The 25,357-nt window shown below is 40.8% G+C and overlaps 1 protein-coding gene across 1 annotated transcript in view; it reads left to right on the top strand.

The window, feature by feature from the left end:
- Window positions 1–25,357, top strand: part of slc25a13 (solute carrier family 25 member 13) — a 52,676-nt gene that overhangs the window by 7,574 nt on the left and 19,745 nt on the right. The window contains exons 4-10 of the mRNA XM_073462793.1: window positions 2,300–2,415; window positions 5,877–6,016; window positions 11,704–11,850; window positions 14,610–14,748; window positions 20,200–20,293; window positions 21,307–21,391; window positions 24,364–24,448. Of these exons, the coding sequence (XP_073318894.1) occupies window positions 2,300–2,415; window positions 5,877–6,016; window positions 11,704–11,850; window positions 14,610–14,748; window positions 20,200–20,293; window positions 21,307–21,391; window positions 24,364–24,448 (806 nt within the window). The remainder of the gene's footprint in view (window positions 1–2,299; window positions 2,416–5,876; window positions 6,017–11,703; window positions 11,851–14,609; window positions 14,749–20,199; window positions 20,294–21,306; window positions 21,392–24,363; window positions 24,449–25,357) is intronic.

Here is a 25,357-nt window from a genome sequence, read left to right as displayed (position 1 = left end):
GTGGGAATTGTCATTTTTGCATCACAATTTTAATTTTAATTTCAAAACTATTGAAATCATGGTTATGTGGTGTAGGCAGAATATTTTACACTTTATCAGTAAACTTTATTGTCTAAAATGACAATAGTGCACTGAAAGTGATGGGATTCATATTGGACAACAATATATATGCGATAGGCCGACATCGGCTGATTAATACATCGGTCTGGCTCTACTGCAGTACTTGATTGAAATACTGATTTGTCACACATTGTATCTTTATCAAAGAAAACTGCAACTTCTGCGATTTGGATATTGCACTTGGGCACATTGCGATTTCGTTAATATTTTGATTAATTGTGCAACCCTACTGGGAATACGCTCCCAGTCTTTGTGCTGCAACCTATACCTGCTCTACTCCTCTATTAACCTCTCTGAGGTATAATTTCAGACTGTACTATACATTTGTCACAAAAAAATTATCATTAATGCAAAGTTCTATAATATTCCAGCAGCGTCTGCAGCAATGGTATTGGCTTTGTTTCTAACAGTGGATCCATGGTCGCAGCAGTGTGCTTTTGTGCCCCCTGCCACCTACTTGCCATCAGCAGGGCCCTGCTCTTAAGAACTACCTGCTTAGTTAATCAAACAATTTGTCTTGCCTTTGAAACAACGACAGCTCATTTGATTTGCCACAGAGGAAATCTGAGGGAAATGTTCTCAATTTTATTCCCTCTTTCTTATGATTCCTCTGTAGCTCTCGCTCCAACACACACATCTGCTCCTTTCTGGAAGCATATAGAAGCCATCATACCAGTATGTATTTATGAATATACTCAAACCAAGAATTAATCTTGGTCTTTTGTGCTGACTATTTTGGCCTCTTGGTTGAAGGGAAGAATAACATTTTTAGCAGACTACATTCATGAGTCTTTGAAGCCAGTAATCTAAACATGCTTTTCAGCCTTTATAAGATATCAATGGCACTCGCCATTTTTAAGAATATTTCTGTTTTCCTGGTTATTACTTTGATAAGGGGTACTTCTTGTCAGTGCACAGCTCTTCTCCTTCTCAGTCCGTACATATAAGTACATTTCAGGATGCACACAAGCACCCACATGAAAACCTGAAACAGTCCAAACAAACACCTCTAAATTTCATCAGTACCATAATTAATTACAGCAAACAGGAAAATGTAGCCATTGCATCCCCCCTCCCTCCTTCCCCATACTCCCCCTTTGGAAATTGAAATAGGTTTAATAGATGGATGCTCGGGGACGGCTCATTAGCACTGACCCCTGCTGTAATTATCAGAGCCATTTGTGAAATTCATAATGGACTCGTGGCAACTGTGAACCAGGGCCTGAATAAAGGCTAGACTGCGTGGTCCAGTTCCCCGCAGCAGGATTCTCCCATGGGGGCTCACAGGCTCTCACACAATAGTGATGTTTATGGGTTTTTTTTAAATTTCTTGTTGAGAAAGCATGTGGGCATTTGTGTCACTATGTGGAGAAAGGAGATAACATTCTGCGTACACTGACAATATTAGAAGAAAAAAAAGAAGTGTTAAAGAGAGAACTCATCTTTTCTGTTTACTTTCAAGTCATGACATACTCACATTGATGCAGACAAATCAATTTCCATCACTTAAAGTTTTTACCACCTTGGCTTCTCTTGAGTTACACTCTAAACCACATATTGTATTAGGTTTATATTGAGTGGAATTATATTTCCTTAACTGCCTCCTGACTCCCTCCTCGCCTGTCTACTTGTTTAAAATGGCACGCTAAAATATGAAACTTAATAATTATTAATACCTCTTTTTTTCCTGTTGGTGTAAAGTTGGCCCTCTCTACCAGCTGCCAGCTCAGACCGGGAACACACACTGAGCTTTTAAAAAATGTTTTATTTTCTTACTGTCACACTCAATGAGTTTATGACATTATATACGGAATAACAGACTACTGGATAAAGGGGCCGCTTGAATTAGGCGTAGCGCAGATTGATAGGTTGTCTCAGTGTGCTGGTTTGCCACTGTGTGGCAGTAATTACAATGGACTTTGTGGTTTAATGCAGTGTTAAAATAGCTTGTTTTTTAATTGAATATTCCATTTTATTAGTGCAACTTAGGTTAAACCGTAATTACCTATTACACAACTAAATGAATATCAAAGACTCAGTGTCTCACATGTGTAGCTGATTAAGTATTTATACAGGGAACTTGAAACATGACTACCACATTGACAAATGAACTCAAATGACAGCATTTACCAGTCTTTCACAGTATTCTCCATTTTTCTGCCCTTCTCTCCCCTCCCAGTTTGATTTCCTTTCCGGAGTTTGTAGCATTCGAGTCGGTGCTGTGTGCCCCAGACTCCCTTTTCATGGTTGCCTTCCTGCTGTTTGATAAAGCGGGCAATGGAGTGACCACTTTTGGTAAGTAACTCTGCTCCTGATTTATAAGGTTATATAAAATAATACTGTAGACACATGTTCTTTTGGCAAAATGTATCTTATTTTTGAATGCTATTCTTTGAGGCACTAATGTCAGCATCATCTTCCTTTACACTTTATATAATTGCTCTTTTGTGTTTTGGATTTTCTGTTCTTAAGTTAATGTAATTTTGAGCAATCTCTGGCACACCAATGTCCTCGTAATTAATAAAGTTGTATCTTATCTTAGTGAGGTTTGCACAGATGTGCCTTGCATTTTACTAAACCATTCGCATGTGCTTTACAAGAGATCTGGAATTATGTACTGACCCCTGGAAAGTACAAATCCCAGAAACACATGAACAAATATGTTACGTAAAGACATTTTTTTGTAATAATTGATAGTGCTGTTATGGTATTAAGTATGTCTTGTCCTCCACTCTTCTGTGAGTATTGTTACTTTTCCCATATAAACTTCAGGCATTTCACTTTTTCTGTAATTTCCACAAAACAAGATAACCTCTCATCATCATCTTCAAAAATTGTGGAGCTGTGCATGTTCTTCCTCAATAAATAAAGTTGTAAGTCAGGAATATTTTTAAAGATTATTTAAATAACTGTAATGTTCTTATGTAACTTGAAACAAAAGTTCAATCCTAAACACTTTGCATTTGACATTTAACAAAGACTTATTCAGCCAGTGCTTACAGAGAGCATGTTACTCTTAAATGCACCACGAAAGAAGTTTTCATACAAACTCCTCTTTTATTTATGTGAGGGTCTGACCTCCACTCATCTATTCTTCGTCATGGTTGCATCCACAAACAAAAATACTGTTTGCGGTCCTGTATCTTGCCTGAAAAGAAGATAAGGTTAGGTTTGGAGGTGGAGAGGGCTGGTGGCAACTAAACGATGGAGATGAAGATGGAGGGAGGGGGTGGGTAGCTCTCTGTATGTGTGTGTATGTGTGTGTGTGCATGATTGGCACCATTACTCTGATGCCTGGAAGCTCCGAGGTTGAAAAGGGAAGACATTTGTACTCGTTGCTTATTTCACATTTGCCTAATTGATTTAAACAAGTCTAATGCCAGCCTTCTGTAGGTGTGCGAGGCGTTAGCGCATTAGGCTTGATTTGAAATGCAGCGCACACATCCCACTCGCAAAACAGGGAAGAGTAAGTGAATTTCATTTTAATTGTTGCTGTCGACAGGGTGCAAGATCATTGCGGCTGATTATATATGCACATATGTAAATTTTCATATTTAAAAGGATCAATTAGAGTGACGTTGTCTCGGTGGCAATTAAAAGGTCTGCTGTTTTTCTGCGTCTCCCAAAGGTTAATGAATATCCCAATGCCTGTGAGTTATGAGACTCACATACAAGTGGAAAATTGCATGAAAAACATAACACACATCATGCCGTGCACAAACACTGACTTCAGTGTCTGCCACTTGTATCGGGCTAACGTTTCACCAAAAGCAAATAACTTGTGACTCAGATTATAGACTTGTCAAAGTTGCTTTATTGTGATACATTACAGAATTCTCCCTTTTTCTCCCCCGCTCCCTTTTTCTCTCTGCCGTTCATTAGATTAAAGCACCACAAAATCAAGAACTGCCTTCTTTATTACCTATTAAAAACATTAATAGCTGCAGCTTACATTGCATTAAAGGCCCGTTTGTTTTCCCATGCTATAAATGTCTGTACTCTGATTTCTTTTTATTTCATTTTTCTATAAAGCCTGTTTTTATTTGATAATAACCTGAGTAATTTCTGTTAAGTACAGGCGGCACAGTGCTCTGAATTTTTAGCACTCGAAAAAATAAATACATAATTTGGTGGAATGTAGAGTTAATAAAAATTGTAACACAGCAAGTGAAATGCCGCTGTGCCTCTGCCAGAAAAGACAAAAAAAGAAAGAGGACTGAGTGTTGACAGGTCTATAAAAGCTGATAATATAAACGGCGAGCTCTGAGGCGGCCTCTCCTTTAAAGAGTTAAAGGCTGTATATTTATTGCCTCATTAAAGTGTAAAAAAAAAAACAATGCACAAGCTGTCTATCTTCAGAAGGTACGGCTGAGCTGAAGTAAATATCACCTTTCTCTCTCTCTTTTTCCCTCCCTTTCTGTCTTTATAAAAAAAAATTGTTTCTTTCCTCCTCTCCTTTCTCCACTCGTTCAGCGCAGCTTGTTTGGTAATAAGAAACAGGTCGCTCTATTGGTTTGTTTTTGTTTCTTTAGTAAGGCTGTAATTTAGGAGTCATGTTCAGTGTCTCTCCACTCCACCGGCTGTAGAGGCTTAGAGGGTTCAGGCAGAGGAACACGAGTGAGAAGAAAAGGCTTTTCCTTCTGAATACAGAGCCTACACAGCTCAAACAAGTTCTGCCATGTGTCATTCAAGACTGATTTAGAGTTGAGGAACTTAAGGCTCAATCAGAGCAGAATTGTGTTCTGGAGATTGACGTTGACATTTTGTCACAAACAGTCGCAGACATTTTTTTTTCTCCCCAAAATCAAATAATTACTAATGTTAACCACATGATAGGAAACACATGCTGTTTGTTAAGAGCTGACTCACAAAGCTTTGTCCCAACAGAATTTAGGTCTTTATTAGAGCAAACTAAAAACTTAAGATGGAAGAAGTATTTGATAATTGCTTGTTATGTAAGCGTGAAGATACAGAAAGGATAATATGGAAGGATTTAAATAGTGGTGAAGGCCCTATACATGGTGAATGTATGCTGGTCATTAGCTTTAAAAGTAGGGTGTAATCTGTACAACCTAAACACAGCTGTTATTCTGTCATTATAAAGGATTTAAAGATAAACTGTTTTGCCTTAGCCTTGGTTTCTGATTTTGGTTTAAATTGTGTATATTTTATATACTTTTACACAGGAAAACAGTGGAGTATAACTCAAATACAATTTTGAGAGGCTTGCATTTGACTTAAGTGCTTTTATTTTATGTTAATTTATACTTCTACACTGCATTTCAGGAGGTGCATTTATTTGATAGCTTTGCTATAAAACACATTTGTTGTTTTATTGTCTAATAAAATATGACATATTGTTACACTTTAAACTACCAAAGATATATATTGTGTACAAAATTAGATCCAGCTTGACCGCCTACAACAGTAAAAAGTTACTTACACATTGATGCATAAGCAACAATAATCCTATAATATATAATAATCACATGGGCTGTTTGTTTGTATCACAAGTATGTTTACTCTGGTTACATTTACTCATAATACTTCTTTACATTTACCCCTTGAATGCTTTTACTTCTAATGGAGCATTTTTACACTGTTGTGTACTTTCTCTGAGTAAAATACTTCCTCCACCACTGCAAGCAGTTCTGGTACGCTCCAGTATTCAGTTGCTGCATCTTGTTATTAGGCTGTCAACAGCAACTTGTCATCATTCAGTCATAATTAATTGTCTTTTTTTGTCTCTGTTACAGAGGATGTGAAACAGGTCTTCAACCAGACCACCATTCATCAGCGCATCCCCTTCAACTGGGACTGTGAGTTCATAAGGCTGCACTTTGGGACACAGAGGGACAAGCAGCTCAGCTATGGGGAGTTCACCCAGTTTCTCTTGGTAGGTTTCATGTAGATCACCTGCTCCCCTCGCCATTTCTCCCCTGCTCTCTTTTCTCTTTTTCCTCTACATTTCTGTCTTTGGCCCTTTGTGTGAGTCTGTCTAACTCTATCTTATTTCCAGTGACCATGATTGATAGTCAATAAATCTTTATTATTCGATTTATATGTCTGTACACGCAGTCTTATCCTTGCATGTTGTTTACAGGGTGCTTATACAATCCTGTCATCTAACTGTATTGTCAGATACTTGTCTGAGCTTGGCCAGATGAATGTAAGCGCATACTGTACAGAGACACACAGGTTCCCTTCCCCTCTCAAACACAGCCCTCCATATTGACCAGATTAGTCATTAATGAAACACTGAGGTTATATATTTGAGACGTTTTCTGCATTTGCTTTCCATTAGCTGACGTCGTACACCTAGCATTACTCCGCTCCACCTACTCTGAGGCAGGTAGAGACGTAGTTCTACCTCCATAAATAGTATAGCTGGAATATTCCTTGTGTATTTGTGGTGTGCGAGCCATTTTCCAATATGATGTCTAGACTTAAACCGGGCCTGAGCAGAGGGAGAGGTGGTGGAGGAGGGTGGGAGAGAGAGGCCTGAGCTGTGCCAAGTTTGCATCCACACTCACCATGTATCTGAATGAGCTTTTTATATTACACTTAACTTAGACCAGATGGCGTACACACAGTGGGCAGCAGCGCATGGATATTGGGACATTGTTGTATGTGCGTGCGTCCTTGGGTGTGTGCATTTGTATGAATGTACAGTATGTGTGTCTATGCGTGGGTTCTTCGTGTGCGTGTTTATCTTACTTATCTGCTTTACTTTATGTGTGAACAGTGGCGTGCAAGCTTTGTGCATCTGTGTTTATGTCTGTGCTTTTTTTGTTGTCTCTGTGTGTGTGTGTGTGTGTGTGTGTGTGTGTGTGTGTGTGTGTGTGTGCAAGTCTATGGCATTGTGGCCAGTGGACGCTGTACTTTTACATTGACAGCGTGCCCGGTTCTCTCCCAGTCAGTCACTCAGTGGTTTCCAGCTCCATCACAGCAGCAGGCCAGCAGCCAGCTGCACTCATTGCTCAATATGAAATGCACATTTCCTGCTCATGCTCTCTGTATTTGATCATTTCTCATAGCTTTTGATTCATGTCTTAATAAGTGACAGAAGCGAGTGACTTTCACATTATTGTAGGATGCCTCCCTGTTTAGGTAAGGGTGAGGGATGGTTAACAGAGAATTTATTTTACATGTTGTAAATATTTTCATGCATTTCATCCTCTAGCACTTGCTTCACTAGTCCACTGATACTCATAAAATAGAAATATTATGAAGAATATTCGAAATATTTTAACTTGAGAGGTATAATGTTCGCATTAAAAGACACATTAATATCACTGTGACAGTGTATTGATTACTGCAGTTATCCTGCAGTGGCCTCACTAGTGAAATTTTTTTGCCGTGTCTTAACTGAAGTTTCAAAGATAGGAAAAAGATCATGCTTTTCCAGAAGCAATTCCTAAACTAATGACTGTGTCCTAACCTTTCTCAGCCCTTGTATCTTATCCTACGACATCTTATCTAGAAGTGTAAACTCAATTCTTCATTCATCACTCGCCCCGTCATGCCTGTATCTGTGTTTAGAGTGTACACAAGGCTGCCTGTCAATGACAATGGCTGTCTCACTTAACTTGTTACTGGCTAGCTAGCCTGCTGAAACGGAAAAGAAAAGACGGGTATTCAGTTTTAGCTTTGATGAGTGTCAGTGGAGGAGAGGATAGATATAGTGGTGCACTATAAACACAAGTTTACAAGTTTTAAAACAACATATCTCATTTGAGCTATAGAATAAAAAATCATCCATTTTTGCTCAATACATTGTAGCCTTTCTTACCCTCAGGTGTGCATAAACCACAGGTTAGAAACTTTTTTTTTAAATACGAAAATGCAAAATTGACAGTCATTGTATTGATGTTGGCCTTGAGAAAGTGGCAATTGGTTGCATTCTACATCTTCGTTGTCATTGCCTTGCACACCTAACAACAGTTGTGCTGCCATTTTTAGCAGTGCTGAAATTCTTCAGTTAGGACAGTTCTGTAATAGGCTCAATTTTCACCCTAAGATAAGATAAAATTTTCTGAAATGCAGTTAGTGATTTCAGATAGGATTTCAGACTCAAGACAGGTCAGTAATGAGGCTCTTGAGGCACAGGTAAAATTCAGATATTGGAAGTTCACTCTATAGTGTGTTATCAGCTGCTCCAGTGATTGATGACAGGGCAATTAGGGTAGGCACAACAACATTTCCTCAATCAGAATTTAAACCTGTGCAATTACTGCACACTTTGTGATTGCACTACTACCCAACGCTGTTATGATACTTTTATTAAGAGACAAAGCATTTGTAAATGTCAGCCAGAACAACAAAGGTGCACTCAGCAGCTATAAAAGTTCTCAGAGCTGTGAAAACCAACACTAAATATTTTTCAGCTATTTTTTATAATTCCCTACCACCTGGCCTTTCCCCTTCCAAGAATGTTCCCATCCTTTATTTCCCCCTCTTCCTGCCATACATGCATGTGTTTATTGTGTTTTTCTGCCATTGTAGCCACGCCGCTGCCAGATGCTCACAAGATGGGATTATCGGGGAAAACGTTTGCACCGCATATTTCTCACAAGGGCTCTCTCTGGCCAATTACTGTCTTGATGGAAGCCAGAGATTCTCACCAATTACACGCATTTTTCCCGTCTCACGTGTGGACGGCGGCCAAGGCTCACTGTCAGCGTGGTGTTGTCTCTGGCAGTGGTATTACCAGTGTCCAGAGAAGTGGCACATAGTAGCCCATATTATAAATCCTGGCAAGTGAAGGGCTCGAATTACACTGAGGGGGACACCACATGTCCCACTTTTTTTCCTAAGCGCTCCAAAAAAGTGAATTGTTGGCATTGCTCAGATTTTAAAAGTCCCAATTATATGTTTGACTCTCCCAAGAATCAGTGGCCAGCCCTTAACATCACTGTGTAGAGGGCTCACTGGCAAACATGTAAATAGCAGTTGTGCTAAAGCTTCTCCTTGTAGTAGTTTTAGCTCTGTGCTGATGAGAAGCAGATATTGGGAAAAGAGAGAAACAATCCTGCTCCACTCATATTGATCTTTTAAGTTTTGAAGAGACTCGGGTGGGTGAATCACAGCCATTGAAAGCAAACAGAGGTGGCTCATCATGTGTTTATATTCTCGTCCAAGGACAATTAAAACGACTTGCAAATGCCTCAGCGGTTGCTGGCTGTCTTAAGCCCCCAGCTTTATGTCTCCTGCCTCCCTCGCTCCCCTCCCAAATAAAAGCCATGTCCCTGCAACACTCATACAGTTGCAACAAGTTAAGGTTTTAAGAGGCTGAGACTATAAACTGCTCCATCCCATGGACCACAGTTGTTTTGCTGCTCTGTGTGGTTGGTGTGTGTGGCTTTCCAGACGCTTGACTTGTCCAGAGAAACTGGATCTAATTTTCTGTTCCTCATATGACGATGTACACAAAGACACAGATAATGCTCACCCTTGTTTTTTGCACATGCACACATTATCTTCTTCTTCACTTTCCTTTTTTTGGTTTTGACTTTAAATATCCTCCTCCCTCTTCTCGTCCCAGTTTATTTCTCACCAAAGTGTTTTGACCTACTCACAACCGAGCACAGAAGTGAGTCACGACATTCGGGATGCTGACACCAAAATATCTCACCTTATTTACTTTGGGAGTGTTTATGTGTGTCAATCTCTCTTCGTTTCCTTGCCTTCCTTTCACTTATACACTCTCCGGAGCCCCTGCTGCGCTCATAGGTGATACTGACACACGGCTGCTACATTTGCTGTTTTTGCAAATCTGCCTCTTTTGTTGCAATGTCTATTCTTACTCCCCTCCGGTCTCCACTCAGCTTTGTGTAAATGTCACTCTTCCCCAGTCGTTTCTCTCAGGCGCTGCGAATTGAGAGTTCGATCAGTTATGCTGTCAGTGAAATATCACTCAAATTCAGCACAACAATAAGTCATAGCCTCATAGGGTTTTGTGTTGTGGTAATACCACTTTTTTGAGTTGCATTTAACATCTGAATCAATCAGTTGAATAATGCCATGCATGTTCAAGATTCAATCAGTCCCCCTTCAGCATTTTTTGTCCAACATGTGTGGCTTGAAAAAGAATGTCCATTCTTCTTGGACAAATTGTTCATCATTTATTTTGAACTGAATTACTAACTTACTTATTGTACTATAACTATGTGCTTTAATAAGAAACGTCATTTATAAACATCCTCCCTCCCCTCCCTTTTTTTTTGTATAAAACTTTAACAATGTTCCTAATGGATATAATCTTATTTAGTTTTAGGATACTTATGGGATTATGTTGATTATAAATTAATTTAATATGTAAGTTGAATGGTGCCTTTTTAAATAGAGAAATATTTCATAATCTTCTACGACATGCATGTAGGGCTGAAACTACGATTATTTTCATTATCAATTACTCAGCTGATTATTTCCCAAATTAATCATGGGCCCCCCAGGCCAATGTTTCCCTGCCATAAGTGGGCCAGATCTCTTTTGTGAAGAAAAAAATTAAAATTAGTTTTAAAACATTATAATAATGTTAATGTTCTTTTATTGTTTACAAAGTAAAATTCTCTTTAAACAAATCTTCACTTTTAAGCGGCTGGAAACAGTAAATGTACTAGTTTTTGAAAGACAAATCAATTAAAAAAAATCATTTCAGCTCTACATGTCTGTGGGAATTTGCAAAATAGAATTTAAAAAAAGCTCTCCAAAACATGTTTACATGGGTGTTTCAGTTGAGTAAACACATTGATGTGTGCTTTACAGTAACTAAACTTGAATTGGTCATTGAGGCTGTTGATATTGTGTCACCGTGTGAGAAACCTCATGAGTAAAAATACTGTTTTTGACCTAAAGGCTGTGATACCCTTCAAGTGAGTCAAACAGTCAAACCAACCAGTTTTAGCTCGCTGTCCTAATGCCTATGGCCTTATTTCACAAAGTCTCTTTGTGTGTTATTATTGTTCCTATATCCCCAAGTTTCTTGTCTTAAGACAGAGGAGTGCTGGTGGCAGAGGTTTGTTTACAGCCTCCCTCTGTAGACTTGTGGTTGCAGGTACCGATAATGGCTGCTAATTTCAAAGGCCTTGTGGGATCTGTCCCCACCGCAGCCTGCTCTCGTCCCCGCGGACCTTTTGTGTGTACGTGCATGCAGCAGGAAGAGAGACAAAGTGAGCAGTTGGGTGATTAGCCATCTTGCCTGTGTGTGCACGTCTCTGTGTGTGTATGTTTGTATGTTTCTCCCTCAAGTGGGTTTAATGGGGATTTGGGGAGGGTGTGAAAAGCCCAAGCGACGCCTCACAGTAGGCAAGCCGCTGTTGGGAGAGGAGACGAGAGTAAAGCCTGGCCAAACGCTGGCTCCCCCCCGTAACTGAGAGGGGGAGACGACACCAAGGGGCCCATCAAAGCAAAGCCTGTGTTTTTTTACGCATATGTGTTTATATGAGTGAGTTTATGTGGATTTCAATTTATGAAGGCAACTTAAAGAGGTGTATGACCCACATATGTGTACAATAATATGCATTTACTGTATGATCTAACACCTAAACTTCCCTCCGTTCTCCTCTCCACTCCCTTCCACAGGAGATGCAGCTGGAGCACGCGAGGCAGGCTTTCATCCAGCGGGACCAAGCCCACAGCGGCTCCGTGTCAGCCCTGGACTTCAGGGACATCATGGTCACCATCCGGCCGCACATGCTCACATCCTTTGTGGAGGAATGCCTCGTGGCGGTGGGTTTTTGTTTAGCTCCGTGGTTCTCTCTTCCTTTTGTTTTTCTGTCATCCACAAGCGCCAAAGTCAGGCTGGATAAAAAAAATAAATAGAGGGATTGGTCACGGCTGTACACCTGGGACTTATGGTGCTTTGTCATTAAATGTTAAACAAATATTGTGGGATAAATAAGCTGTTCCTTTATAAAAGCAGCACACAAATTATAATTTTTATCATGGCACAGCCTGATGTAAAATTCGATTCCTCAGTGTTGTGTACAGAAAAGTATCTGCATATTTACCAAAATCTTTGTATGATCAAATGTAACTGAATTTTCAAAAATGGAGGAGTGCCCCTATGTTAAGGCAATATTGCGATAATTTCTAGCTGTATTTCAATACACAATAAATATCTTGATAACCTTGAAAACCTTCACTAAAATCATAATATTTTTGACCATTTACCTCGATAGTGATATTATAGGGATGGCTGTTAATACTTTAATAAAAAATTAACACAATGAGATTTTTGATAAATAATCATCAATAATGTGGATATAATGACTAAGTAAGTAAAGGCAAGTATTAGGAGAAGTAGAACTGTCTGATAAGTTCAGATAATTACAGCACTACTGCAATGTTGTTGTTAAAAGCAGGAAAAGACAACACTTCTGCCACGTCACGATATAATGATATCCAAACTCTGAAATGATGTATAGTCTCATATCACGATAACAATATAACATCAGTCTATCCTATATACTTTATAAACAATGTTTGCCGCTGATTCAGGTGCTAATTCCTACTAGGCAGACTGGCAACCTAACATTACTTTATTCTCCATAAAAGAGTTAAAGGCAAGACTCTCTTTCTTTCTTTCTTTCTTTCTTTCTTTCTTTCTTTCTTTCTTTCTTTCTTTCTGTCTTTTTCTTCTCCCAGTGTTTACTTCTTTCTCTCACACCCCCGCAACCAAACACCGTGGCTTTCTCTTTCCCATCCAGCTGTCCATCGTTCATTCCTTCTTCTTCCTCTTTACTTTTTCTCTGTCACCTCTCATCCGTCCTCTCTCTCTTCTTCCCTCCCCTCATTTTTTTCTCCTTCTCTCTCTCAGCCTCCCTCCCTCCCCCGTGTCTCTGTCTCTCTCCCAACATGTCATTAAGTCTAACCTCTCTGGCAGTGTCAAAGCCGAGCAGGCCAGCTGAATGGGAAGATAGAGACAGAGATAGATGGCGACTGGAGCTTTACAGTCCATCATCTTTGCCCGTGTGTTTGTGTGCGAGTGGCTGTGCGCGTGTGCTCTATTTGTTTTGAACTCTGAGATGTTTGTCTTTTTGTGTCCTGTCTTTTCTTTATGTGTGTCAGTGTTTGTGTTGCGCGTGTGTGCGCCTTGTGTCTGTGTCCATGTCTTGCCCCATTTCATAAACACCTTGTAGACTCTGTCATTTTCTCCGCTGTGTTTACCTCACCGACCAGACATCTTGGTGTGCTGTTAGTAAACTCTCTCTCTCTCTCTCTCTCACACACACACACACACATTTATGTGCACATTTTTGCACGCACACACACACATACACACATATAAAAAAAACCATAAACACCGCAGACACATTAAAGGTGGTATTATGCTAGAAACAGCAACCTTTAATCCACTCACCAAACATGCTAAATGATCAGCGCCTCACTCTTTTCACCCAAATATTGTTCTCCTCTCCCTCTGAGTGAAAGACTCAGTGTTGGATATGGTGGGAAGATCCATGCCTATAGGCTAATAGATATGAACAGATAAAGTGTCTCTCTGTTAGAGAAGAGCTTCCACCCCTTGTTGCAAACACAGCAAGCTGCAAGTAACCTTCTTGAATGTGTCTGTAAAGCAAACAGTGCCATCTAGTGAAAGGACGCCCTACATTTTTTATTGCCTCAACCCTCAACATTGTTAAGAGCTGCAAAAGCCTCCAGGCTCATCTGATCCTCTGGTCTAAGCTTTCCAAAACAGGCAACAGCATCTATGAAAGGTACTCGAACAGACAGAAATTAGAGTTGCTCCTTGAAGAGTTTTGAGAGCCTGATTTGATAAAGATGAGCTGCTGGTTCACATAAAGAGTTTCTACGCAGTCTGGAATGTCCTCAAGAACCCAGCGTCTATTTTTAATCCGTTACCTTTTTTTCTATTTTCTGTTCTTTTACCACTTCCTCCACCTCATAAAGAAAGTTAATTAAACTCCCTGAGTGTGTTCGTTGTACGATGGAAAAAGTAGTGGTTGAAGTAGGTTTACTTCTCCCCATGGAGCGATGTTAAAGAGGAAAAGTTGATGATTAGACACTGGTTTTTGTCAAGATTTCCTCTTGACATGTGATGTTTTAGCATATTTCTTCTGTGTGTACATGTCATCATCATGCGTCTCTCAAACATTTAATCTGATTGGAGTGTAGTGTGATTGTGTTTGTAAATGTGAGTTATTTTATGACTTTACCGTAGAGTTGCAATGATTAATCGCTTTGTCGTCAACTATTAAATTAATGGTGAACTGTTATGATAACTGAATAATCAGTTTGAGTACGCTATCGAGAAAAAACAAGGTAAAAACTCCCTGATTCCAGATCCCACATTGTAAATATCTCATTTCAGTCTCTAACATTTATGGACAAGACATTTTACAGACCCAGCAACTAATCAAATAATCGAGAAAATAATCAACAGACTAATCAACAATGAGAATACTTGTTAGTTGCTGCCCCACTTCACTGCATGTTTAAATGTTTACGTTTCCATCCTTGCCCAGGTTGCTGGTGGCAGCACTTCTCACCAGGTCAGCTTCTCATACTTCAATGGCTTCAATTCTCTTCTCAACAACATGGAGCTGATCAGAAAGATCCACAGCACCTTGGCTGGCAACCGCAGGGACTTGGAAGTCACCAAAGGTACCCGACGAGGATAAAAACATACATAAACTCCAACACAAACTTACATTACTTATATATATATTGCCACATGCAGCAAAAATGCAGATGCACATTTATGAGTATAAGTACACACAGGACACATTCACAAAACAAATGCGAGCATGCACTGATGCAGTCCTGCACTACAGCCAGTATTAAATGTGTTTTCCAGATAATGTATTTACATCTGTGTGTGTTAAGGGGAGGGTGGAAACTTGTTTTTGTTTGGTTTTCTTTCTTCCCGGTGGCATTTAAATGGGCACGCTGGATCCGACCCAGCACACGTACTGCATACCCACAATCCCTGATGGAGCCTGTCTTGTCTATTAGACATCCTGGCACTGATCTCTGGACCACTTTATTTGTCCTGGGGTGTTTTTGGATGATAATGAGATTTTTTTAGTTCTTCAAAAAACACACAAAAATGAGGAATGCTTGCTTTGTCAAAATCTTCTACTCAAGGTTAGGCAGTTAAAAACATTTTATAAGCGGTTTCTTACCTATTAAATCGCCTACATTTCTGTGAAGATATAAAGCTACAAGGTGATGAGATTGAGGTATTTTTATCCATTGATCCAACAGCCTTTGTCTTTTTCAGACATTGTCTCTCGGTCTCTCTGTCTCCCATGGTTAGTTCCTTTCAATCCTTATCTGTCTCACTTGCTTGCACCACTTGCTGTCTCTCATTCCTTTCCTCAGCACTTGGCAGGAGGCCTAGTTAGCTTTTTCTTTCTTTCCACCTTTCTCTGTCTCTTTCTGAGTCTCTCTCCAGCTCTGGCCTTCTTTAAGAAACCATTCTGACCTCTCTCCACATGGCCCAGGGCCACCAGTGTAGCCTTGTGATGCTATCTGAAGCCTTATCAGGGGTGTGGACCAGAGCCGACCCAGACCAAGAGCCCATGCTCTCCCTAGGCTGTTCCCACCATGGGTACACCGAGACTGGGCTTGGCTCGACCCGTGGTGGCCCGTAGCCAGCCAGACCTCCACAGCCACCACCCTCTACTCCCTGAGTCATTAAGGCCTCCCTTAGGACTGCAAGTGCTCGGCTACATGCACTACTGGCTGGCTGACAAACATACAGTACACACACTTGCATGTATCAAGTGTGTGCGCACTTTGTTACACACTATTTCAAACATTTCTCACGTACACACAAGCATTCGGATACATTAACAAAGCCAAGCCTGCACACATGCGTAATAATCCTGATTGATTCCGTATGTGCAGCAAGGCCACTGTTTTGCCTTGGGGACGCCATTACAGTGCTTAACGCCTACACAGAGTGCACACATGTGTGTGAACGTTTGTGTCTATACGTGCACAAGAGACCTTTAGAGAACACACCTTTTATTGTGGCAGCAGTGTACACCACAAGGCAAATCATGACTGTGCATGTTTGTGAACAGGTTTTAAATTATGTGTGTGTTGACAAAGTAAACATAATACTGTGAATGCATCTTAACTAGATAGCACAAGAAGATATGATATGTGAGCCAATTAATTGTTTTGAAAAATAATTTGCTGTGACCAGGTTTTTGCCCAGAGGGTTTTTTTTAGCGACATGGTCCTAGGGATGGTAATGTCAGTTGGTCAGTCCACTATTTTTGTCTAGACCAAAATATCTCATTAGGTATTGGATGGAATGCAATTAAGTTTTTTTCGTGACATTCAAGGTCCCATGAGGATGAATCCCACTGATTACTGACTGGTCCCTGACTCATGTATGATATTACCATGAGTTTGACATTTGTTGTTTTGAGTCAAATGTCTGAAAAACTATTAGATAGATTGCTGTAATATTTAGTGAAACATTCATAGTTCACTCAGGATACATTTCAGCAACTTGGATCATCCCCTGACTTTTCATCGCGAGCGATCATCAGATCAACATTTTATATCCAAATACCTGCAAAAGTAATAACATTCAATTCAGTCAAAGCTGTACTTTGTGTTTGGTGCTAATTAGCAAATGCTAGTTTGCTAACATGCTAAACTGATGATGAAGATGTTGCACATTATACTTAAATATATATCTGCTAACATACAGTACAGCGTGTTAGCGTTGTCATTGTGAGAATGTTAGTCTGCTGACGTTAAGTACAGACTCATGGAGCAGCTAATGTGGCTGTAGACTGTTGTTAAAATGTTCTTTATTTCTTCTCTTTTTTTAATCCACTTGTAATGTGCTTTGTAATTGTTTTCGAAAGTGCCGTATAAATAACAATTATTATAATGCTTTGAACAGACCTCCATTAGGCACTCATTAACAACAGAGCGCCAATTGCCTTAACAAAGGATGGTGGGAAGAGTTTAATTTGAATAACTCTGTAATATTTAGCTGCTTAAATACTCTTAGTCTTAGGTTGTCTCAGTGTCAGTCCAAAAACGTCAGCAGCTACTGTATGTCCAGCCATGACCACTTCAAAGAGAGACAGGTAATTGTAAAATGTATTAGGTGTGTGTGTGTGTGTGTGTGTGTGTGTGTGTGTGTGTGTGTGTGTGTGTGTGTGTGTGTGTGTGTGAGTGTGTGTGTGTGTGTGTGTGTGTGTGTGTGTGTAGTGGTGACCACAGGCTACAGGTAGACAGGTTATCAGCATTGTGATCTGTGATCTCCCCTAGACAGAGCTCGGTCTATGTCTGCCTATGCGTGAGTGTGTATGTGTGTGTGAGTTTATTCTTGTGTGAGTATGCTATCTTACATGCTTGTGAGCATTACCTGCATGTACCCATGGATATGTGTGTGTGTGTGTGTGTGAGTGTGTGTGTGTGTGTGTGTGTGTTTGTGTGTGAGAAAAAGAGAGCATGCCTCAGGGGTAAGCTGAGCCTCGGTGGGGTGAATGGCTCCAGTGTAGAACGACTTTGTCACAACCCCAGCCTGCTGCTCTTTGAATAAAGCGGGTCAAACAATGCTGACTCCTCCACTGTAAGCCAGCCTACAGTCAACCTGTTCTTTATTCCACCAACAATAGACCAGGTCTTAAGTTACGGCATACTAAAGCTGCCTCAGAAGAACTCTTGAAGTCCATAACTCTCCGTGGCCATATCTTATATTCTTTTTTCATATCAGAATGTTTCCCTTCTTACTCGAAAGCTACAACCAAGTCACAGAATGTAAGAGGTGTGAGTGACAGAGCTTTAGAGAAAAATCACCATAAAACAGAGTAACATTTAAAACAGGTACTGGCAATAAGTCATGCCAGTCATCATACTTTATGTAGCCTCTGTATTCCTCTACAATGGCAGGAGCAAAAATAAGATAATGAAATGCAACGTTTTACCAAGAAGCACAATCCACCGTAAATTATCTCAATGGCCATCTATCTGAATATAGATGAAAGATACTCATCACAGATCTATCTTTTCAGGAAACATAAGAAATCACTGGCTGATGTAGACGTTAATGAGGGCTGGTTATGGTAAAATGGTAACACCAAAAATGAAAAATAGCCAATTAAAGGTACAACACGCACAAAATAACTTGTTGGATTGACATACAATGTATTTAACTGTACATTTTTGATCTTATTGCACATCATAATAGCAGCAAATGTGCAGTTGATCATATTATGTTGGTGCATTGTATGTTACATAATCTCAGTTGATGATACTGAGTCTAGGATGCAGTATCATGCACGCTTGGTAACAGAACAACAGAGACGTCAGTCAAAGTTGTCAGTCAAAGGAAACCACTCTTGTTTTGATAACAGATTTTGGTTTTAGGTTATTCATTCAGCTCAGTACTGCATATTTTGACTCATTTTTGTGTTGTAGCGGCTGTGTGTAATATATCACACATTGATGAAAATATATCATGAGGAAATGAATGTACCAACAATCCGTAGGTAGATATTAAAAGCAATGTGGTGCTTTTCTGACAAACTAGTTTATGGTCTATGACATTGGCATTGAAACATACCAACAGTCTGACAAACCAACTAACGTGGATGAATGCATCATCATGTTCCTTTACCATGTAAAAAAAATGAAATACTTTTAACATATAGCAATGCCTTGAACCTAAACTAAAAATACAGAATCATAGAAGGATTGTTTATTGAGCCTTGGATGTGGCAATGAATAATCTGTCCTGGTTGTGAAACAGCGGACCAGCTATTCACCCTTGCATGCAAACTGCTTCGACAAAATGGGGTGCCAGTCCGTGTATAACTGCTCTGAGTGCTGTGTCTGTGTTCTCTGCGGTAGGTCAGACATGTTCTCGGTGGGATTTGAGTCCACCAAAACTGTTCTTCATCACCTATGATGTTTGTAATATCCATGGACAGAATCTCAAAGCTCAGCCAGGGAGTGGAGAGTATTACGTTTGGTGACATCTCAATTTCATGGCTCTTTGCCAATGCTTAAGGTCTGTTGGCTCCATCAGGACATGACCTTCTGCATGCACTGGGGCAGTTTGCAGCCAGCTGTGCAGCTGTTATGATATACTGTCAGCAAATTTTAGGCTGGAAAAAGACCAATTGCCTGCTCTCACTTAAGACAGAGTTACTGCCTTGAGTTTATAAGCTAGAGATAAGAAGTTGAAAGTGAGGGTATGTATAAAGGAACATGAGATGAACAGCCAGATTGGTGCCCCGTCCACAGTCTTGTAGATGTTGTACCCTTGTACTCTCATGGTGACTGGTAACCTGAGCTTAAAAGCAAAGCTCTCGAGTCACCTGTTGATCTATGTTCCTTGGTGGATTCTCCAGATCACATGATCACACGAGAGTCACGACATAACGTGGGAATCCATCTTGTCGGGCTTCAAGTTATGCGTTTGTGGCGGAACCACAGTGGTTTGGACCAATCACAGCCAACCAATGGGGAACTTCTGGCTGCAGTGGAATTGGTTGAGATGTGATGATGGCAGGAAGAGATAGCGTGTGATAGACAGTGATAGACAGATGGTTCATCCAATCACCTGCCAAGTATTTTTTGAAAGTGCCTGTCTAAACTGTTTCCAAGGTTGACTTATCAGATGATTCTGTGTACAGCACATCCTCTACGAGCTTAGAGTGGATATCTGAGAACTCAGACATCAGAAGGAGCTCAGAGATTGTGGCTGGATAGGTTGTTCAGGCAGATGATGCTCTCTGTGTGCCTCGCTTTGAAAGTCCCCAGATCTACTGCACACTGATGGAATTGTATTTATCCCATCTGGCCTGAGAATAGCTCTATATAGGGGATGTGGCTGAAGAGAAAAGTGTCTCCTGATGAATCTGCTGCAACCGTGACCTGGACACAGATGGGCAGTGGAAAATGATTAGATTTGGAATTTAGATAAACATGACAATGCTTTTATGTTATTGTGTTTCTCTTTTTTTATTCCATTTTCATCTGTATGCCTATCTGTAAATGTTGGTTTGGATCATAATAAGGTTTGGTGCACATCATTTTAGTGAACACTAAATAAAAGTCTCTGTTTCTTTGTAGAGGAGTTCATTGTGGCAGCTCAGAGGTTTGGCCAGGTGACCCCCATGGAGGTAGACATCCTCTTTCAGCTGGCTGACCTGTCAGAGCCCCGTGGGTAAGAACGACACACACCGAAAAACAAAAACACACAAAAATCATGCTAACTTTGGTTTAATATCTCAATTTTGATAATATGACAGTGCTTTGGGTACAACTTTCTTTGCAATATTAAATCTGCATATAAATATGCAGTAATGGTGGAATAGCATCTTACATCTGAATTCATACCTAAGTCGTGTAACTTTTTCCTCAGTTCATCAGGGAGTTGTGCAGAGTAAGTCTATCCCACACTTGCCCCCCAAAGCGCACCTTTAGCCCCAGGGTCCAGATGAGCTCTTTCTTCCCTCTCAAACTTCTCTGCAAAGGATCAAAAGAGTCAGACATGACTACATCAGTGCCAGAGAATCCTCTTTCATTCCAAAACCAATCCGAACTCCCATTTATCTTTAAAAAAGGGGCAATTCTATTCCCTATGATCCGTGGCACACAACAACTGTATGCGTCTCACATTCCCCCACTTCCTTTGCGTCTGCCTCGCGGCCCGACCAGTGTGCTCATAATTTCTAACCCCGGCCTGGGACACCACCTGATTATTATTTCTGGGCAATGGGATACTTTAATAGCCCTCTCCACTCCCCTTGATTGGAGATGCGGGAGATAATAGCCCCAATATTCGGAGGAGAGGGGTGTGTGTGTGTGGGGGGGATTTGGCTTTCCCGTTCCTTCAGCCTGGGAATTCTGGGACCGTCATAGAGATGAAAATGGAAAGGCAATAGTTTTACATCCAAAGGTTTAATATCTTTGTTATACTTGGATGTAGGCATAAAGGAGTGGGAGTTGTCAGCTCCTATAGACCTTACTCAATCATGCCAAGCGCAGGTCTGGATTTTTGAATGCCACAGTGTTTTTACATGGAATGATGGCAAGTATCCGTAAACGTAGAGAAATTTCAGCCTGACAGATGGTGCTTCCAAAGGTCATGGACACGGTGATTCATTGATGAAATATTATAATCCTCTGAGAGTTTTTACAAGTTACTTGAGACTTCTCATTCTCTCTCCTCATCAGACGTGTTGGTTTAGCGGACATTGAGAACATCGCTCCTCTGGAGGAAGGCGCCCTGCCCTACAACTTGGCTGAGGTCCAGAGACAGGTACAGAATATGAAGACTTGTTGATGTGTTTGGTTTCCTCTTCCACACTGGCAGCGCTTTTCGGTCTCAGCACATTCTCTTGGGCTAGATGTCGCCATGTAGATGACTAAGATTAATAAGATGATTAAGGATAATGATATCTCCTGTTCACATGTAATTAATCCCTCAAAACAAAGCATCCATTTGATTATGGTAAGAATTGCACAATTAATTCATTGAGATGTTTTAGAGTTGTGTGTGAGTGAATGAAAACAAAAGACATGCGACGCAGATCCAAACAAGTGGAATAAAGTTGAGAGTTTGCCCGCAAAATGCCATTCGGCCATTGCTAGTCAGTCCTGCTCATATTCAAGAGTTCATACTAAGGTTTAGACCAAGTTGTGTCCAAGTCATTTCCCATCCCAGACTTTAGGAGACTTTCTTGAGAGAAAACATGATGAGACCTCTCCCTGACATGTGGTCTTAAAAAAACATACACACCAAAGTCACAAATCCAGGGAAATAAAGACGAGTGGAACCTTCCTCGAAACTTGATGAACCTCTAACGTGCTTCAAGTTGCAAATAATAGATGTGAAGAGACTTTGCAGTAGTGAACAAAAGCAATTTGTAATGAAGAAGAGGAAGATGTATGGAGAGCCAGACAGATGAGCAGAGGACTGTTTTCCCTCCCTGGGCCTGTTTGGTCAGAGTTGTGTTGCCTGGTGGGTTCCAGCGCTACAGTGAAGGCTTGGCCAGGCCATATTGGAGCAGGCGGGGGCCAAAGGGGAGAAAGCAAAGGGGCCCAGCACTACACAGACGCCAGTCCCACCACAATGAGCCACTTTAGGCCCTTGTGGTTTGGCCTCGGGGGCTGGCCGCCAGCTAGCTGGAGCTCTCTCTCATCTTTTGCTCGTTCTCTTCCATTTCCTTTTTTTGATCTACTTCTCTCTCTCTCACTCTCTCTTATTTCTCTACATGTTTGTCGCGTCGCCCTTTCTTGTTCCCTCTTTATCCCTCAAACATCCTGATTTTTGGTATTGCCAAGTTTCTGTCCACAGGCAGACAGAGCTGAAGAAGATGGTAGAGGTGGAGGAGGTTGTGTCTGAAGGAGACATTTGGGGAGGAAGAAACTATAGTGTAGATGGGGGTGGGAGTTTACTCTGGCAGGTGGACCTGTTCTAGAGACTCCCATCCCCCTCAAAGGCACACACACACACACACACACACACACACACACACACACACACACACACACTCACACTCACATGCTTACAACGCTCCAACTCCCGCTCTCCCCAGGGTCGAGAGGCCAGAGCTGGGCAGACCAGACAAGCAACAGGTACCTCAGGTGGAGGGGGGAGTGTGGCTAATGTTACTGTGTGTTACTAATGCTGGCTACTAACACTCTTTTGCTGGTTGCATAGCATGGTGATGATCACAAGGCTATACTAAGATCACTTTGAGTCCAGGTTTAGTTCACAAATGTGCCGACACACAGGTGTAGACTGGATTAGTTAGGCATGGTGAAGTGAAAATAAAGATGATCAAATATGCCCACAGATAATATAAGCATCTTTGCATAAATCCTCAGTTAGTGAATAAACAATGTGTGCTCGAAAGAAGTCATTCTTAATTAAATGTAAGGGGGAAAAAAACTTTTAATCAGTAGTTTAATAGTGTTTCATACAATGGTCTGTTTTAATTTCTACTTTCTAATTTTCTAACCTAGAAAAGCTTAATATCTTCTGTATTTCTAACCCTAACTCAAGATATATCACACACACCCTTGAGTAGACCCATTGGAAGTTCATCAACAGTGGCTTCTACTTTCAAACTTTACTAACCCTGACAATTTGAATCTACCATCTGACCACTTGTGCAGGGCTTTGTGTTGCTTTCACCAATTATTTTCTCTAGTGCTGAAATGAGTTTTCTGTTAGCTGATTAGTCTATCAACAACAACAAAAAGACAATTTTGATAACAACGTATTTATTAAGTGTTATGAATTAATTGGGTTGAGTGAGTACCAGGTTGGGACAGGTAACTGGTACAGACAATGTATTTTATAAAGGTACGAGTATCATTCAAGTAAAATGTGTACTCGTTGACTGAAGTTCATTTATTCAAATGTATATAAAAACAACTTGTGTTAGTAGTTCTCTTACTCTTGTGATCATAAACATTGAAGCTCAATTCTGAGGCTGCTCTGTAAATATTTTTCTATAAAATTAAAAATATTGCAACTTCTGATCAACTCATATTGATTCAGGCTTAAATTGACAACTTTCAGTCAGTCCTACCTGGGGGTAGCTGCTTTAAGCACCACCTACTTCTGCTTTAAGCCACGCCCATTCCGGGTATGAATACAGATACAGATGATGGTGTTCTTACTCATCCCTAATAATAAATAATAAATTCATCCCTGAGTTCATTGTCTGGTTTCAGCTTTAATGGGCACTTTTTAACCTTTGTGTAGCATTTAAAAAATAAATTAACTATAAGTTCGTAAAGAAAATGATAGTTAATTGCGGCCCTGAGTTGATCTTATAGTACTGGTATATTATAATCAAAGACTGAATGTATTTACTTTGTATTAAGACATTTGTGTATTCTGTGACTTTCTCAAAAACACGTACATACTCTTACATTCAAGCATCTTCCCACTCCCACTTTTTTGTCAGCATAATTTCATTAAATGGCCATTATACTGTAGACCAATATCCATCATGACACTTGGACTTGCTGTCAAACACTGTACAGCAGGTGTGACAAATGATTGATATAATAGCCTGTAATTTAGCTTGCAGGGTGGTGGAATTAGATGTGTAGCATGCAACGTTTAATGTGAAACAGTATTGAAATATCAATGTTTGAAACAGTGGCCTGTCTAGAGTCATGTCTCTCTCCGGTTGTTCCATCCAACAGTTTTTATTTGTTGTGTTTCCCTTCTGCACTAATGTATTTGTTGTCTCCTTTCCATGGTCGGAGCAGCAGTTGGGCAGTGACCACTCCCGGCCCATCCTAGTCCAGGTGGCAGAGTCGGCCTACAGGTTCGCCCTTGGCTCAGTGGCAGGGGGTAAGAGTCACGCCCCATTGGCTTCCTGCATACCTTCACCCCACCACCCACCTACTTGCTTACGTGCCTACCTGCCCCCCGCCCTCTGCTGTCCTCATAAGAAAAGGGTGAGAGAGATAGAGGACAATGGCCCCTCTATTGCCCCTTACCTTGCTTACAAGAGCAACAGTCGCTCCCCTGCTTAAAGAGAAGTGCTCCCTCTCTTTCTTGCTCAATCTCTCTCTATCTCTTTTCCCGCTCTCCACCATCCCTCTGTCTCGCTCTGTCCTGTCCCTCGCCTCTGTGCGTGCCATGGGAAAACCCTCCTGTGTGGATTCTTTTGTACCTGTATGAGTGATCAGAAGGGGGAGGATGAAGGTGGGGGTGAAGGGCGGCGCCTGGGCCTTGTGTTTGGCTTCAGACTCCCCACTGTTTTCCTACTCCTCCTCCTGCTCCCTTCCTTCATTCCTCCCTTCTCCTCCTCCTTCTATCCCAAGGGAGACAGCTTAATAAGGAGGTATGGGTCCGCCATCCCTTCTTCTCTCTCGGCCTCTCTCTAATTAAGTCTGTCGCCTTGGGTCGGTTCTTTTTGTTTGTGTCCGTCTGACGGGCCAAAGACACTGGGACTCAAAACACTTCAATGTCGTCCTTAACATTACCCTACAGACTTCCCCTTCCTCCTCCGCCTTTTTCCTTTTCTTCCTCTCAAAAGGTCCTGTCACCCAGATTACAAAGACATATTTTGTCACCTATCTCGAGTGGAATTTAGCAAAGAAGTTTTCGTTTTTCACCCCAATATAATGATATTCTTACCCTTAATCTTTTATTACTTCTTTTATTGAGGTTCGCTCGTACCAGAGCTCCAGTTGGCATTACCAATCCGTCTTAACCCCTCAAACGTGCCCTAGATTGCCAGTTTCGACCTGATGA

Source organism: Pagrus major, chromosome 3 (genome assembly GCF_040436345.1).
Source record: "Pagrus major chromosome 3, Pma_NU_1.0".
Classification (NCBI taxonomy): Eukaryota; Metazoa; Chordata; class Actinopteri; order Spariformes; family Sparidae; genus Pagrus; species Pagrus major.
This window is presented reverse-complemented; position numbering and strand designations above follow the sequence as displayed.